This window comes from Phascolarctos cinereus, unplaced genomic scaffold (genome assembly GCF_003287225.1).
Source record: "Phascolarctos cinereus isolate Bilbo 61053 unplaced genomic scaffold, phaCin_HiC Scaffold_2;HRSCAF=192, whole genome shotgun sequence".
Classification (NCBI taxonomy): domain Eukaryota; kingdom Metazoa; phylum Chordata; class Mammalia; order Diprotodontia; family Phascolarctidae; genus Phascolarctos; species Phascolarctos cinereus.
This window is the reverse complement of record NW_027555625.1, coordinates 62051582-62068710: the sequence shown is the minus strand read 5'-3', so window position 1 is coordinate 62068710 and position 17129 is coordinate 62051582. Positions and strand designations below refer to the sequence as shown.

The window sequence follows — 17129 nt, the reverse complement described above, 5'->3', positions numbered from 1 at the left end:
TGGGGGCAGCAAGGATGCCCTGCTCTGCCCACCCCCACGCCTGCCTGCAGCGCCCGCGCCAAGGGAGGCAGGCCACCAGTGGGAGCTGCAACAGGGGTCAGACCGGGAAACTGAGGCCCGGCGACGTGAGGCCGCTCCTCCCACTCATCCCACCAGAGCGCCCCTTCCTCATAAGCCCTCCTCCCCAGGCCGGGCTGCCCCTTCGTGGGTTCTGCCCTCACGGAGATACTCCCCACCGCGGAGGGTCAGGGCTTTCTTCACACTGATCTTCCAGTCATGGGGCGCCCCCGCCAGGGCAGGCTCCATACCATGGTCACGGCGGCCTCTCGGCGAGGGGCTGCCTGCGAGTAACGGCCCGAGAGAGCGCGAGGAACTTGGGGGTGGGAACGGGGGAGGGGTTGGCTGGTGGTGGCAGGTGAGCAAGATCGGGGCGGGTGAGAGAGTGGAGCTAGCGGGGAGCAGCGCGAGCAGGTCCGGGAGGGTGCACTGAGGTGATGGGGGGGAAGGGGGGGACGTTAAAAGAGGGCAGCGCGTGAAGGCCCAGGAGGGTGCACTGAGGTGATGCGGGGAGGGGGGGAGGGGAAAGTTAAAGGAGAGCAGCGCGTGCAGGTCCGGGAGGCAGCGCTGAGGTGATGGGGGGGTGGAGAATGTTAGGGGAAGGCAGCACGTGCTGACCTGGGAAGGTGCATAAGATGATGGGAATGTGTGTGGGGGGAAATGTCAAGGGGGAGAACAGCACGTGCTGGCCTGGGAGGGTGCACGAGGTGATGAGCAGGGGTGGGAGGGTAGAAAAGAGCCCCGCAAGGGGGCGCCATACGCAGAGACCAGGTGTTAGAGGAGAGCAGCCAGTGCTGGTCTCTGCAGGGGCATGATGCTGGGAGAATGGGGAGGGGGTTAGGAGGGGCACTGGGTGAGCCTCGCTGCCAAGGGTCACGAGGTGATGGGCATGGGGGAATTAGGGGAGGGTCCCGAGTACAGGCCTGGATTGAGACCTGGAGGGGCAGAGGTCGGGTAGTCCAGGACAAAGGTTTTAGATGAGGGGCTGGGGGTGGGCGGCGCGGGGTCTCAGACTCTGGGGCGCAGGGGAGGGGCGGCTCCAGAGAGCAGGGAGGGTGGGAACTGGGCTGGGGGCTCGAGTTGCGCACAGGAAGGAGGAGGGTACCCAGCGTGACGTAGACTGGGGAGAAGAGCGGGGGACTCGAGGGCACACTGGGGCTGTCAGGTAAGGGGGCGGAGTCAGAGGCGGAGAGTCGGGAGGGGGAGGGGGCGCAGGAGCCGGGCGTGGGGTGGAGGGGAGGTGGCTCTCCAGTTTCCCGGCATACCCCAGGCTGTCTCCCCCGCCTCGTCAGCTGGGCCGGGCGAGCCGCAGTGGGCTGGGATGGCGGAGCAGTGGAACCTGGACGAGGAGGTGCTCCGCCGCATGGGGGCGCTGACCCACGAGGAGCCGGGTGCGGCCCCAGGGGCGCGGGAGGGAGGAGCCGCTGGGCGTGGGGAGCGGATCGGGGAAACGATCGGGGAAACCCCACGGGAGGGGGGTAGGATTCAGACGGGGCCTGCAGGTCCCCAGTCATGGAGGCCCGGAAGGGAGGAGGAGGCACTTGGGTGTCTTCTTTTATCGTCTCTCTAGTTTTCGTCTCGGGGCCCTTTTAGGGCCCAGTGAAGTGGGGGGTGGGGTGGTATTGATTTTCTAGCCATATGTCAGGGCGTGAGAGTGCTGCCCCCCATTTCAAGACCCACTGTTCCTCTTCCTTCGGTGGACATTTGGGTTTGAAGCTTCCGATTTTGTTCTTTCCATTGAAGAAGGGATAGGCTGCTGCAGGAAGAGCTGCATCCAGAGAGGAATCTGCGCCCTTATAGCTAGCACCGAGCCCACGGTTTGGGGTGAGGTGTAAATTAAAATGCCCACAACTCCAGCTGACCATAGTGTGGTCTGGTATTAAACTTCTCTTTACTTCCGTTTTTCCTCATTTGTCAAATTCGGGGATATTGACCACAGTGCCTCTCTTAGGTGGGGTAAAGTGCTTGGAAAATAGAAAGTTACCGGTAGCCAATCACGTTTCCTTCCTTGTTCTCTCTTGAGTTTACGAGAATTTAGAGTTGGAAGGGACCTAGTCCATCCTCCTCATTTTATGGATGAGGGAGCTAAGGCTCAAAAAAGTGAAGGGGCCTGCACAGATTGTAATAAGTAGCAGAGCAGAGGTTTCAAATCCAGGTCTCCTTGATGTATAATTCATAATTTAGGGATCCTGAATCACTTTACATTATTCCCCTCACCCCCAGACTAGGAATAAGTATCTTGCCTTTTTCTGAAAGATGACAGTATTATTGGCTTGATTTTGTAAGACATTCCTAAAGTGCTGTGTGCTTTTTAAAAAATGAAATCAATTAAGATTTTGTTGTTTCAAAAATTTTTGAAAAATTCGACATTATCTTTTGATGCTGTTTTCAAATAGCCATTGGGTTTGGTGGGCCTCTCGCTATTGGACCTCAGAGATAATTTAGTACAATCCCTTCATTTTGCAGATGGGGAAATTGAAGCCCAAGAGAGGAAATTATTTGCTAAAAGTTACATAGTAAGCAAAAAAGCTGGAATTCGAACTCTCTAACTCCAAATCTAGTACTCTTTCCCTTACAGCAGCATTTCTCAAAACGTTTTGGTCTGAGGACTCCTCTCCATTCTTAAAAGTTATTGGGGATTTCAAAGAGCTTTTATTATGTGGATTATATCTCTCCATAATTGCCATATTAGAAATTAAAACTGGTAAGATTAAAAATTATTTTAAAATAGCAATAATATATTACATGATAAACTTTTTTGAAAAATAGCATTTTTGAAACAAAAAAATGAGAAGACTGGTATTGTTTTGCATATTTTTGCAAGTATCTTTAATGTCTAGCTTAATAGTAGACGGCTAGATTCTCATATCTGCTTCTGCATTCAATATGTTGATGTATATTGTTTTGAAGTATATGAAGAAAATCCAGCCTCACACAGATATGTAGTTGGAAAGGGGAGAAATATTTCAATAGTCCAATAATAACTTAGTATTATTATGGAAATAGATTTGACCTCACAGACACCATGATATTGTCTCAGGGACTGTCCGGGGTCCTCCTACAACATTTCGATAACTGCTGCATTACCCCAAGCTTCCTTCCCTGAGACTTTCAGGGAACACTCAAAACCATTACAAGGGGCAGAGGGAGGAAGGAAGGTTCATTTTCACTAACTCTGTTATTCATCTAAACACTTACTGAGAAAGAATATAATACATTTGCTAATGATCTCTTTTCAGAATTGGTGGAGTCTCTTTCATTGCAGGGATCTTATGTAGGAAAAATCCATTCCATTGGTGAGACCTTCAAAAATTTTAAAAATCTCCGATCCTTAGATCTATCAAGAAATTTAATCTCTAGTCTACAGGTAAGTTCCATATGATGAGAGGACTATAGACCATGCTGTAGAAGATTTGGTTGCAAGAACTAGGAATAGTTAGCATTGAGAAAAGAAGGAAGGAAATGTGTTTATATAGCACCTACTATATGCCACAGGTACTGTGCTGTGTAGGGGCTTTGCTACAAATATTATTTCTTGTCTGCACAACAACCCTGCAAGGTAGGTACAGTTCTCCATATTTTACACTTGAGAAAACTGAGGCAAATAGGTTAAATGACTTGCCCAGGGTCACATTGTCTGGGGCCAAATTTGAACTCGGGTCTTCCTCGCTCCAAGCCCAGCACTCTGTGTCTAGCTTCACAAAACAGGAAAGACAGGGAGAGACCTGATGGTTGTCTTCAAATATTTAAAGGTCTGGCATATGGAAGAAGGTTTAGAGACTTTAGATGTATGCTGTCTGGTGCCAGAGGATAGAAATAAGAACATTAACAGAAAGTTACAGAGAGGCAGATTTAAACTCAGAGGAAAGAGCTTCCTAATAATTAGAGATGTCCAGAAGTAGAATGAGCTGCTTCATGAAACTAGATTCCTCATCACTGGAAATATTCAAATGGAGGATGGATGATCACTGAAGAGTTCGAAGAAGAAGATTCTTGATGAGGTTTGAAATCAGACATGTAAGGTCCTATGCAACTCCGAGAGTCTGATTCTGTGATATTCTGTAGCCAGTGAGGTAAACATAGCAAATATTGTGCATCAACTATATTTTTAGAAGTGTTTTTGAGAGGAAATAAGGGATAGTGAAGATACAGCCTTTCATTTTTGCCTTTTGGACAAAATTAGATAGTTGAGATCTATTCAATCTTAGATTTACTAGCATTTTACTTTTATTAATGTCTCTTCCTAATTAGAGGAAAGTTTATGTTGAAGCCTGAAGGTTCCCCACAAAAGATGACTTTCTAGCAGCATTTGAAAGAGAAAAAGGTGATGGGCTGGAAGACAGGAAACTTTTCCAGACTTGGCAGTATAGAAAAAAGCCTGGGCATGAAAGCAGAAAAGAGCAGGCCTGGGCAGAGCAAAGGGAGTAAGGATTAGCTAACATACTTAAGGGTTCCCTAAACACACACAAACAGAATTTGTGTTTTCCCTGGTGTCCCAAATGCCATACAAAAGGTGGCCTTCTTTCCTCATATTTCCATTGCAAAAAGCCTTTTCTCTGTGCTTTTCCAGGTATTCTCCAGACAAACTAAAGGTTTCAGATTGTCTTCTCAGTTTGATATTTCATGAGATACCTGCTTATCTGGACAAATCATAATCTCGATCAGAGATCTAAATGACTTCCAGGCTGTATCCTTAGTATGTCTCCCTGTTAATCCCTAATACAAAACCTAGGCAGGATTCAGTCGATGTTAAACTTACTGGCATAATTTTCTGTCCTCCTCTTGGTTCCTGTCCAAGGAAATCTTCCCTGGATGTCTTCTGAAAAGAAAAATTTTAGTTTTCCAGCAGGAATCTTGTTGCTCCATTGGTTTCAGAAAGTTGTTGGCTTAGGGTTTCCCCTTCTACATTTTATCATGGAGTTGATTGGCTGTATTTGAACTCTATGAGTGTTCTCCTTTCTTAGGTAAAATAAATGGAAAAAATAAACATTGCTCTTGTTTGCTTTGCAATCAATGATACTTGCCTAGTATGATTGTTCTGTATATATTCATCTTTCCGGTACCAAGAAGCACTTTACTTAATTACGTTAGGGAAAACAAAGTGACTGTGATAATTGCTAATGCATCTTTAGGGAATGCATGGGCCATTAAGAGTTAGGAAGGTAGGAGGATGGAAACTATTCACTTGACATTACATCAAAAGGAATTAAGATTGAGCATCAAACTTAGCTAGTGCTTGCAATACCCAGAGGTATTAATAAGAGATTCAGTAGTTGTAATTTCTGTAAATTATTTTATGAAAAAACTCTTTATAGTAAATGTATTATGTGAAGTCAAAAGAAGACATTACCAGTCAGTAGAGTCAGGGAAAGTTTGGGGGCAGAAGGCAACATTTGAGATGGGCTTTAAAGGATGGATAGGAATAAAATAGATGAACAAGGGAGAGGCAATTCTAGTTGTAGGGAAGAGCATGAACAAAGGCAGGGAGGCAGGAGAACACGTGTATTTGCGGGGACAGGAGATGAAGGTGGAGAGCAGCATTCTAATTTGCTTTGATTGTAAAGGAGAGGAATATGAGACAAGTCTGGAAAAGTATGCTGGTGCCCATTTGTGGAGGGTTTTATGTAGGTTTTGAAAAATTGTACAGAAATGGGCAAAATGTCTGATTTATTCAACAAACCTATGTTAAGAACCTACTAAACCTGACACTGTAATATGCAACAATGAAAAATTGAAAATAGTTGAAAACTGAAAAACTTGAAGACAATTTCAGTCAGCTGTCTACAGAGGAGGGAATTATTGCAGTTAGAGGATCTAGGTTCAAATTTCAGTTCTGCCAAATGCTACTTGGTTAACCTTATTTTCTTATTTGTAAATAAAAGAGTTGGTGTAGATGATCTCTAAGGTCTCTGAAATTAAAATTCTACAATCCTTATGATCTCTGTCCTGGATAGATAGATGTTAAAGCTGGTCATGAGAATTGGCATAGAAGCCAGGAGCGCCATTTTCTAGTCTTAGCTCTGCTTTCCCCTAGATGCATGACCTTGGGCAAATTGTTTTACCTTTTTCTTTTTTGGGGGGGTGGTGAGGCAATCGGGGTTAAATGACTTGCCCAGGGTCACACAGCTAGTAATTTTCAAGTGTCTCAGGCAGGATTTGAACTCAGGTCCTCCTGACTCCAAGGCTGGAGCTATATGTATTGCACAACCTAGCTGCCCCTGTTTTGCCTCTCTTGCCTCAATTTCCCCATCTGTAAAATGAAGAAGATTGAACTGGATCATATCTAAGGTCTCTTTCAGCTCTGTGGTTCACACTGTGTTAAAAGGTGAGTTTACTGTCCCAAATAGTAGTACTACAGAAGTTGGAAGTGGTAAGTCATGTCTAAAGAGTAATGACTTCAGGAATGTTCTGATAAAAGGTAGTAACAACTTTAAAAGGTAAAGGAACAACAACAGGGGGAAGCATTTAGGCCCTGACTTAGGGTATTTGTTTGTGTCTTTTCATTTTAGTGAACTATTAAATTTATAAATGATGACCCTATAGCTGTTAGCCCTGTAAGTGATAATGATGGCTCAGGTAGTAGTCATATTAAATGCAGGAAGTTGGAAGACATTGAAGGCTTAAGACAGCGACTAAAGTGACCATACTAGAGGTGAAGGCTATTTTATGTTATATACTTTATAAGTGTACAATTATAACATAGTAATAATTTTATACCATTTCATCAGTATCAGAGCCACAAAAAAGAATTAAAATAATAGTAGGGATCAGGTATGCTACTTTTCTTCTTTTTCTGTTTCTTTTAAAAATATTCTTTGTTATATAGGATAGAGAAAGGTTAGGAGAAATTTGAGCCATGTAAATACAAAAGATACAAATAAAAATTTATTTTAAAAAGCAGGAAGATTGTGTGTGTGTGTGTGTGTGTGTAACTGTCCCTGGTTCCTGCGATACATAGCCATATATCCATTAAGAGTTTTAAAAATATACCCTTCTCTCAAATAATCTACTTTTCTGCCTTAACTTCTTTTCCAATGGAGCAGCAGTTAGAATCAAGGAGTGTGAATGGGATTAAACCAGGGTAAAAAATGTGCTAAAGGCCTTTTGCTTCCCTTCCACAAGTCAGAGTTGGGATGAGAACATAGAGATTGGACATGACTGAAAAAGAAAAACTGATAGTCACTATTGGCAAGCAGGTACCTCAGTATGAGTGTCAGATTTTATAAATTGCTTTGAGTTTCTTGGAAGAAACATACTGTGTAGGTGAATTATTGCTACTTAAAACCTCATAAGACTCTATTTAAAGCTTTTCAAGGAGAAAATAGTGTAGGAGAAAGAATAGGAGAAAAACTTGAGCTGAATAAGGAGAGGTAATCATGAAGGTGATTTGGAGAGCTTTAGAATTATGGAGAAGTCCAGAGGTTGAATTCGGGAAGAAGTTGGAAGATTTGAGAAGATGAAAGCTAAAGGAAGAGGACTCAATTTGAAGGAAGAAAAGAGGGGAAAGGTTCATTTTGAAAGAGAAGAAGGACTAGGGGAAAAGGACCCAAGGAAGAGCAGAAGGAAGAGCAAAAGAAGGGGCAGGAGAAGAAATAAACTAAAGAAGGAGGAGAAGGAAAAGGAGAAAGTAGTGAGGAAAGTTAAAGAAAAGACAGGAAAAGATAAGAGGTTAGTGGGAGAAGGAAAAGGAAATTCATTATGGCTGTCAAGGTATTAAGGTTTGCTAAAGAGGTGAGAGTGACAGCTCAAGTTAATAATCATCCTAACCTGCGACTTTCACTTCTAATAACTAAGGAGGGTATGGCGAATTTTGCAGTGATTTGCATCGAGTACCTAAAGTTTGTAGTTTTTGCCACAGTCATACTATTTGTACTACAGGCAGGCATCCCTCCTAAGAGAGAAAGTGATGGGTTTTGAAGAATGCCTCTCCATATTCCAGGTCATCAAGCATAGTAAAATGTTCCATTAAAAGTGAAAGAAGAAAAACAAATACGCTTCCAGTGGGAAAACCAAGAAGGACCTGTAGAGACGAAAATTAAGCCTGAACTGTGCCAGGAAGTTGGAGGGTAAAAGAATGTCACAAAGAGGAGGAAGGAAAAGAGGCCCACTAAATACTTGGAGCGAAGAGAAAAATGAAGCTGTTTTGAAGGGGGGAAGATGGGTACTCTGGAAAGGAGGCATCTGCATGTCCTCCAAGGAGCGAAACAGTAAATCCACAAGAGCTCTCTGGTGAGAATTTGTCCACTAAAGATCAGGAGAAAAGACAAGAGAGTGTGGTGGTTGGTGATTTCCTCTTCAGACTTCATTGACCATACTCCAGCTCTGCATTCTTAAACCTCACTCCAGACTTGGAATTTACACTCTACTGCTGCAGCCTTTCCCTCAGGAGGGGTGGCTTGGATAGCTCCTCCAAGAATCTCCATTTATGGAGGATACCCAAGTCAGCCTAGTCTTCTTTCCTCCCCAGGTTGCACTTCAGATTTTTTGTATCACGACCACCTCATGGGTAACTTTGTCCAGTCCTCCCTACTCTTCACTTTCAGCTTCCTTTTCTATGTGTTTTTTTTCCTCCATTGAAATGTTAAACTCTTGAGGGCAGGCATTGTCTTTGTATATATTTGTAGCACTGTGCCTGGCCCATAACAAATATTTAACAAATACTTGTTGCTTGACTGAAGCTGTTTGTTAACCTGATAATGATAACAGAGGGGTCTACTGTCTTCCTGTCTTGTGTATCTAAGATGTGACAGAGAATCTTCCAAGATTTTTCTAAATGAATGATTATTACCAACTTCTGGTGATTCACAAAGTACAAATGATACTGCCAGAAGGAATTTAGAAAGCATTTCCAAAGATTATGAAGTCTTGGGCAAGAAATTGAAGACCTTAGGGGCATATATAAGGGTGTTTTCACTGCTGCCCATCAAAGGCAAGTACAATGAGAGAAAAACAGATTTGGGAAATAAAGCTGTTTAAGAAGATGGTGTCTGAGAGGGAAATTTGGATTTCTGTGCCATAGCTTATAATGTAGGAATGACAGGGTACTCTCCACAGATGGAGCGGAGCCCTTAGCAAGGGCTGGTAGAACTGCATTTGTCTAGTGTCTTTTTTATCTATTAAAAAACATTTAATCTGAAAAAGAAAATGGAGACAAGAGACAGCCTATGTAGATCCAATGAACTTTTTGCCATAAATAGCTATAAGGTGGAAGAATGGGTAATAGAGATTCCGAAAGTTCACAGAAGACAAAATCCAAGAAAAGAGCAAGTAATAAAAACCCACGGCCTCAGATGTCTGTGCATAAATGTGCAAGGTACAGCTAATAGGCAAGAACTAGAAATCAGCCAACAAATACTTATACAAAGGCAAAAATGAAATGTTTTCTCCACCCTCAAGGAACTTTGATGTTACTGAGGGAAAAGAACATGTACACCTATACTTAGAGAAGCAAAATATAGTCAAGCTAATTGTAAGGTAATTTGGGGAGTGGAGGCACTAGTAATTAGGGAATAAGAAAGACATTAATTAATTTTTTAAAAGATGGCATTTGAGCTGAACTTTGACGGAAACTAGGGAGTTAAGGAGATAGGGAAAGGAAGTGTGTTCCAGGCCTGGGAAACAGTCGCCTATGTGAAGGCTGATAACTAATGACCAAGAAAAGACAAAAGTGCTTAATTCTCATTTTACTTTTGTTTACTCTGCCAATAAGAATTATTTTTGAACTGGCGAGGACAGAATAAATATGGCTAATGGGGAGTTGATAGCCAAGATAAGTAAGAAGATAGGAAAAGAGCACCTAGATAGATGTTCCTGGTGAATTCAAATCACTTGACTCAAATGAACTACGTCCTTGGGTATTGGAGAAATAGGCAGAGATGATTTTGAAGGCACTGTCAATGATCCTTGAAAGATTTTTGGAGAATGAGAGAGATGTTGCAATTTTAAAGAAGGGCAAATACGCCATGGTTATCAAAAAGGAAACAAGAATGAAATCTATAAACCATAGGTCAGGGAGGTTGACTTTGATACCTGGCAAGATTTTAAAACATTACTGAAGAAATAGTGAGCATCAAGAAAATGACCATCATTGGCTTCATCAAGAATAGGTCAGGTCAAACCAGCTTTATTTCCTTTTTTAACAGGATTAATAATTGACAGATGAGGGGAATACTGTAAATATAGATCATTGAGGGCTACAGACTCCTAGGTGTCCACGGAGAGATTTTAGCAAGTCTGTGAACTTGAATGGGAAAAGTTACATCTTTGTTTTCATTAATCTCTAACCAAAATTTAGCATTTCCTTTAAGAATTAAAAAAAAAACCCAAACCATTATTCTGAGAAGGTCATTGAGGGCTACAGACTCCTAGGTGTCCACGGAGAGATTTTAGCAAGTCTGTGAACTTGAATGGGAAAAGTTACATCTTTGTTTTCATTAATCTCTAACCAAAATTTAGCATTTCCTTTAAGAATTAAAAAAAAAACCCAAACCATTATTCTGAGAAGGCCACAGGCTTGCTTCAACAAACTGACAAGGGGGTCCAGGACACAAGAAAGGTTAAGAACCCCTCATCTAGACTTTAGCAAAGCAGTTGGTAAGGTATTTTGTGTTATTATTGTGGCAAAGATAGAGAGATTTGGGCTAGGCAGTTAGAGAGATTCATAACTGGTTCAAAGAGGGGACCCAAAAGGTTGTCGTCATTGTCATCAGTTTAATGTCAGCCTAGAAGGGGGATCTCTAGTGAGACACCCCAGGGATCTGTGCTGCTTAACAGTTTGATCAATGATTTAGATGAAGGCAGGGAAGGTGTAGGTCTCTAGTTTGCAGTTGACACAAGCTAGATTAGATATTGGATGACAGGATTCAAAAACACCTTCACAATTTGCATCAAAATGAATTAAACAAAATTTAACAGAAATTAAATGTAAAGCCTTGCACATGACTTCAGAAAATCAACTTCACAAGTATGTGGCTAGACAGATTTATTTGGAAATGATCTGAGGGTTTGAATGGAGGGCTTAGTGTGTGTGGCAGACATCTAATATAGCAGACAGGAAAACACACATGAACCTAGGCTGCAGTAAGAGAGGCCAGATTGGAGCTCCCTTGCCCTCTGCCCTGGTCAAGGCATATCTTGAATGTTGTGTGATATTCTAGATGCCTCATTTTAGGAAGAACACTGAGAAGCAAGCATCGTCTAGAAGAGTTCCCAGAAGGTGTGCTGTTTCAAGTTTATGCCATAGGAAGACACTGTTGCTGAAAGACTTGGGGATGTTTAACATATTAAAAACTTAGGGGTGCCTAGTAGCTGTATTTAGGTATTGGAAGGGCTACTGCGGAAAAAGGGTGCAAGACTTGTTCTGCTTGACCTAGAGCAATGAATGGAAGTTAGAAGAAAATTGTAGTGTCATCTAAGGGAAAACTGCCTAAAATCAACAGCTGTGCAAAAGTGGGATGGGCCGCCATTTGAGGGAGGGGGTTCCTTCCTTGTCCCTTAGAGGTCTTCAGGCTGAGTCTGGACGAACAGTTGTCAGGTACGTTAAACTAGAAATTCATGTCCTATTGTGGGTTGGATTAGATGGTCACAGACATCCATTCCCACTTTTAAATTCTGTGATTGGGACTTAGTGCTGGGAAGGACCTTAGAGAACACCTTGCCCAAGCTCCTTTTATGGAGAAAACTGGGACCAAGAGAAATACCTTGCCCAAAGGGACTGAGGAAGTAGAGGAGAGATTTGAAACCAGGTTCTCTGATTCCAAATCTAGTGCTCTTGCTACAACCTCAGATGTACAGGACAGTTTATCTCCTTCTGAAAGGCTATTTCTGCTTTATCATACAGCTGAGTGGCATTCCAGCCCTGCCTTCTCCTACATATATCAGATAGGTGCTAAGTAGCAAGTATATTCCTACTTTTAGCTGTGGGAATTGTAATCTCTTACAACAGGCATCTTTTAACAGTTTTTTTCCTTCATAGGGTATCGAGTATTTATCTTCACTCCGAGATCTGAATTTATATTACAACAACATTCCATCATTAGCAGAGGTGTCCCGCCTGCAGGCTTTACTCTGCCTAAAAGAGCTAGATTTGAGACTCAATCCTGTTGTAAGGAAAGATACAGACTATAGACTCTTTGCTGTACACATGCTACAAAATCTGGAGAAACTGGGTGAGAGCCTCCTCCCACACCCCACCCTTTCAAAGACCTTGGTAAACAGTAAGGTTTACTGTTAACTTGTTGCTTTCTACCATCTTGGAAGTTGGCCCAGGCCCAGGGTATAAAACTCAGAGTGCATTGTTTATTAGTATTTATGTAGATCTTTTATTTTGGCAGTATATTTTATGAGCCTTTTTAGTGTTTTTAATGATACTTCCTTTTTTTCTATTACTCCATTTTAGTTCTCTCTAATTTGACCTTATTGATTACTTCAGAAAAAAAAAACACAACCCAACACATTTAAAAAATGCTTCCAGGCTGACACTTGGGCTAATAGGCCCCTGGGACATGAAACTCTTAGAGATCAATATCAACAACAAATACATCCCTTCCAGTATTGCATATCCTATCCTTTTATTGATGAGTTAGTTACTTTACCTTCTTGTGGGAAAGGAGTTTTTGAGTCAGGAACATGGGCAAAACAGACCTGTTTGAGCCATTGCTTTCCAAATAGGGGTCACTTAATTTCAACCCTCAGGCTCAAACCATTGGGCTCTTTGGACCTTTAGTCATTAGCACATGTCTTACCTGAGGACAGAATACTTTAGTTGTTTACTGTCCAACCTTCCTTGCCTTAGGTGTGGTTGCACATGTGGAACAGTTGTTGCTATGATATTTGTTAGCATCTCTAACAGTTTCTGCTTGTCCCAGTGACAACATAATAGCATTGTTCTGTCACCTGTCTCTGCCCACAGCACAAAAGAATATGAAATCTGTTTCTGGTTTTCACTTTGTGAATTTGGTTTGATGTCACAGTAAGCAATTACTTTTTTGTCTTTAGATGACCGGGTAGTCCGGGATAGTGAGCGGAAAGCTGCCATGCTTCATTTTAGTCAGCTGGGCAGCAATGAAAATTTCCTCTTTGATGTGGAAAATAAGAGGTAAGGAGTTTTATCTTATTTTATTTTGTTCTTGATTGTGTTAATAGTGAACAGTGAGCTTCCAATAAAATATCTTTACTTCCCAGAAGAACTCATAGGTTCTAAAAATCCTAAAATCATGTTATTGGCATAAGTAGTTAGAGAATTATCTCATATGAGCATCTAGATCCTCCATATGTACATTCCTGTCTTCTTGAACAATTGTGTCCCACACGTAACATGCTGTCATGGAAAGAGTGATGGAGACCTAGGTTTGAATCTAGGTTCTGAAACTTACTTGCTATGTGACCTTGGGGAAGTCACTTAACTTCTCAGCTCTTCAGTTTCATTTTCTATAAAATGGGGATAATACTTGCATTAACCAGTGGACAGATGATGAAACATTTCCTTCCTCTCAAGGGTTTGGAAGATTACATATGCTGCTGTGAGGAAAAATAGGAACCATAATCATTTCATGACATCTTGATGACATCTTGACTACAAGTATAGAAATACTTCAACCACCTGGAGCCATAATAGTAGAAAATAAGAAGTATTAAAATGCAAGTTTGTAAGGACAAAGTAAAATAAATAGTCTCATTTCAAAGTGCCAATCACCATATTTAGTATTGTTTAACTATTTTTCTTCTTTATAAGAAAGTGACTGGTATGAAAACAAAAAGTAGAAATTAAAAAAATGCACTGCCTCTTATATAAAGTTGTGAGTAAAAGCTCTTTGTAAATTAAAAAGAAATACAGTAAGCTGCTGTTATTATTTTAGAATCAGTTTGGGTACATTCTCTCCATTGTCTCCCTATACCTCTCTTTCTTCTTGGTTATAATCTGTATGTGGCTTTTTAATAGATGAGCTGAGAACTACTATTTAGTCAGCCAGGAGTATAAGTAGACTTTTCTATCTGATGTTTGATGTTAAAGAAAAAAGTCAAGGAAGAATAATTTCTCTGTGAAGCAAATAATGAGCAGACTGGTTAAGTACCCAAGTCGTGGATGGTCCAGCCACTCTTTTCCATTTTCGTTAGTGATTATATTCAGATAGGTCTTATGCATTTTGTACCCCAACATGAAACCTAAGAACTCAATCTTTAGAGCAGCTTTTAAAAAAATTTAGGAGACAGTTGTTTGTAAAGACAAGACTCAAAGTATGATTTTTTTTTCCTCTTAGATGCTTTTTTTGGTAATAGGATATGCTGCTGCCAGGCAAACAGTGGTTCTTTGGTCACATCTAGAAGATCTAAAGGCTAGGCCTCCCATAAGGGTCAATAACTGAAAGAAATAGAATATTTGCTAGATCATATTCTTCTTTCTCTATCTCTGTCTCTGGCCCTCTCTCACATATACACATATACATTTGTCGAGGCGAAACCCTGTGCTGTCTTTTTCCAACCCAAAGGAAATTTTACATTCATTTTACTAATTTGCTAAATACTCCATTCATTTCATTAGGTGAAATAAAAATTTACATTTCTTAGTAACTGTGTACCACCCTGCTACCCTCTACCAACTGAGATAGATTGCCATCTGAGAGAGCTTTGGGTTACAAAATTTAAGCTTACTATCATGTAACTGAAAAATTATGTTTCACTAAACCTTAGTAATGTTTTAAACGAAGTTTTAAAATGTTTTGACCATGAGATTAAATGTGGATTAGGGAGAAATAAGAAAATGTCACTACAGCAAGTTTCTGTTTAATCTGGGATTGCGTCTACATAACACAAAATGAAGTAGAGATTTGGTGGTTATTAATTCAATCATTGTAGATAATAAGATCAGTAATATGTCTAAAATGAACTTTTTGGGGCCCAAATCATTCATTCCTTCATTCAGATTTGGCTTCAAGCAATAAAAAAATTAATGAGATAGTTGTCAAAGCTGTATTTCACTGTATATTGTGAAAAGTCTGTGATTCAGAAAATAGTAACTCTTACTTGCATAAGGCTGCCTTTCCATCTGTAAAATGTAAAGGTGTGCGGGGCAGCTGGGTGGCACAGTGGATGGAGCGCTGGCCCTAAAGTCAGGAGGACATGAGTTCATATTTGGCCTCAAACCAAACACTTGACACTTACTAGCTGTGTGACCCTGGGAAAGTCACTTAACCCCAATTGCCTAAAAAGAAAAAAAAAAGAAAAAAGTAGAGGTGTACGATTTGACACAAATCTGTCTCCTGGAGATGAAGTATTTGTAAGCCAAGTGCAGATGACATCCAGAATACTGTTATTTGTTTTTCATAGTCTTGCTTTTCGTGGCAATGAAATAATTACTTTAAAAGTTCTAAAGTATTTTAAACAAGACAAAATAAATTTTTACATTTGTATTTTCATAGTCACCATTTTTTGATAACCCTGTCACTACTCTTTACACTTTTTTCTGAATTTTACTGTCATGTGAAAATATTTTTATAAGCTGAAGGGTAGAAAGCAGGGGCCTCTTGTATGTTTTAAAATTGATTACTGTGGAGCTTTATCATTCTGTCCCATAACTGTTGTCACTAAAATGCAATTGGCCTAGGAGTCAGATAGGAAAACTAAGTGGACAGAGTGCTCATTGCCCAGATAATGACGTGTAGTTGAGAATGGACAGTTCATGGAGTTTTTAGTCCGTTAGAAAATATGTCTTGGACAGGCATAATAGATGACAATGAGCTGGGCCCAGAATGAAATAATCAGAAAAGTTTAGATCAACCTATCAATTAATCAGTTAATAAGCATTTAATAAGTACCTCCAAGATGCCAGTTACTGTGCTAGGCACTGGATTACTTGGGAATCTGCAGTACTTTCAGTGATTCCATGCTGTTTGCATCTTAGTGGTGCTGTGTGGCATCAGGTGTACCGTTTGGAATACCAAGATCTCTGAAGTGTCCTAATCATAGATGACCCAGAAGGCAGTGGTCACATTCTCTGTCCAAAGGCGATAGCATATTATCAGCAGTTGCCGGTGGTACATGAGAAATGGCATAAAGACATTATTACCAAGGACAGGTAGATCCCAAAGGAGGTAGATGAACGTAGCAAAAGCGAGGGATAACTGGTGGAACAGCTGACGTATTCCAAGGTACCCATGAAATGCAGAAGACCAAAGGCTTCCAACATTTGGGTAGATTTTACACAAAGGATTTATGGGATTGCACAGGATGAGAAGATGTGAGGAAGGGGTTGTGACCCACACTGCTAGAGGGAGTCCCCAAATTGGTGAGATGAAGGATACATCAAAGTATCAGGATAATCACATCTCCCAGATTTCTATTGCCCAGATTCTAGTGTCTTAGCCCAACAGACAGGTCTGTAGATAAAAATCATTATTCATTGTTTTGGGCTTCTAAATATGCATATCTGTAGTGGCAGAATAAATCTCAAAAGAACAATTGTTGTCAATTTGTTTTTTCTCTAGGGAAAACTGCACTGCTAAGTAAAAATTAAGAGTCACTGAGCAAAGATGTATCAGTGGATAAAATGGGTATCAAAAAAGACTGTCAACTATATTTCTGGGAGGGGCTAACACATAACATTCATATATTTCAAGTCCTTTGCTATAGATGTGTTCGCAAAGTTTGGTTCAGACAGTCAAGCTCTCATGGTTGGTTGGTTTGTGCGTGTTCTAATCATTCATCAGATTTCTACAGCCCGTGGACATGAAGTTCAGGCCTCTCCTACTGCACTTTTTCCTGCTTTGCGCTGGGATTTGGGGCATTGCAATTAAAAATAAAATATTCTGAATAAAATATCACCCTTTGTCTATTTCTGAAACCAAGAACTTAAATGTCTTGCTTTACATAATAGGTTTGTTCCTGAAAAATTTTGTGTATTATCTTTTTGTAAATCAAATTCTATTTTAAAAGTACTAGGAGAATGCACTATAGAAAATCCCTTTGATGAATCCTTTTGTAAAAGGATTTATCATCTCTTGAATTTATCTCTTTTATGGATCTAGATTTTTATATCTGGGCTTTATGTGAAGTGGGGATACCTGTGCATTTTTAAA

General features: G+C 40.9%; 2 protein-coding genes across 6 annotated transcripts in view; one reads left to right on the top strand and one right to left on the bottom strand.

Annotated features, from left to right (window-relative positions):
* The window catches only part of KCTD19 (potassium channel tetramerization domain containing 19), a 54812-nt gene extending 41949 nt beyond the window's left edge, over window positions 1-12863 (bottom strand). The window contains exon 1 of one of the 3 annotated variants that reach the window (XM_020989357.1): window positions 12801-12863. Coding sequence is in view for 1 of the 3 variants with exons in the window: in XM_020989359.2 (XP_020845018.1) it covers window positions 309-311 (3 nt within the window). In the remaining 2 variants the exon portion in view is untranslated. The other 2 variants (XM_020989359.2, XM_020989355.2) reach the window with 2 other exon arrangements.
* The window catches only part of LRRC36 (leucine rich repeat containing 36), a 52823-nt gene continuing 36958 nt past the window's right edge, over window positions 1265-17129 (top strand). For all 3 annotated transcript variants that reach the window (XM_078149428.1, XM_078149426.1, XM_078149427.1), the window contains exons 1-4: window positions 1265-1448; window positions 3297-3424; window positions 12032-12224; window positions 13054-13153. In XM_078149428.1, the coding sequence (XP_078005554.1) occupies window positions 1379-1448; window positions 3297-3424; window positions 12032-12224; window positions 13054-13153 (491 nt within the window). In that variant the 5' untranslated portion in view covers window positions 1265-1378. The remainder of the gene's footprint in view (window positions 1449-3296; window positions 3425-12031; window positions 12225-13053; window positions 13154-17129) is intronic.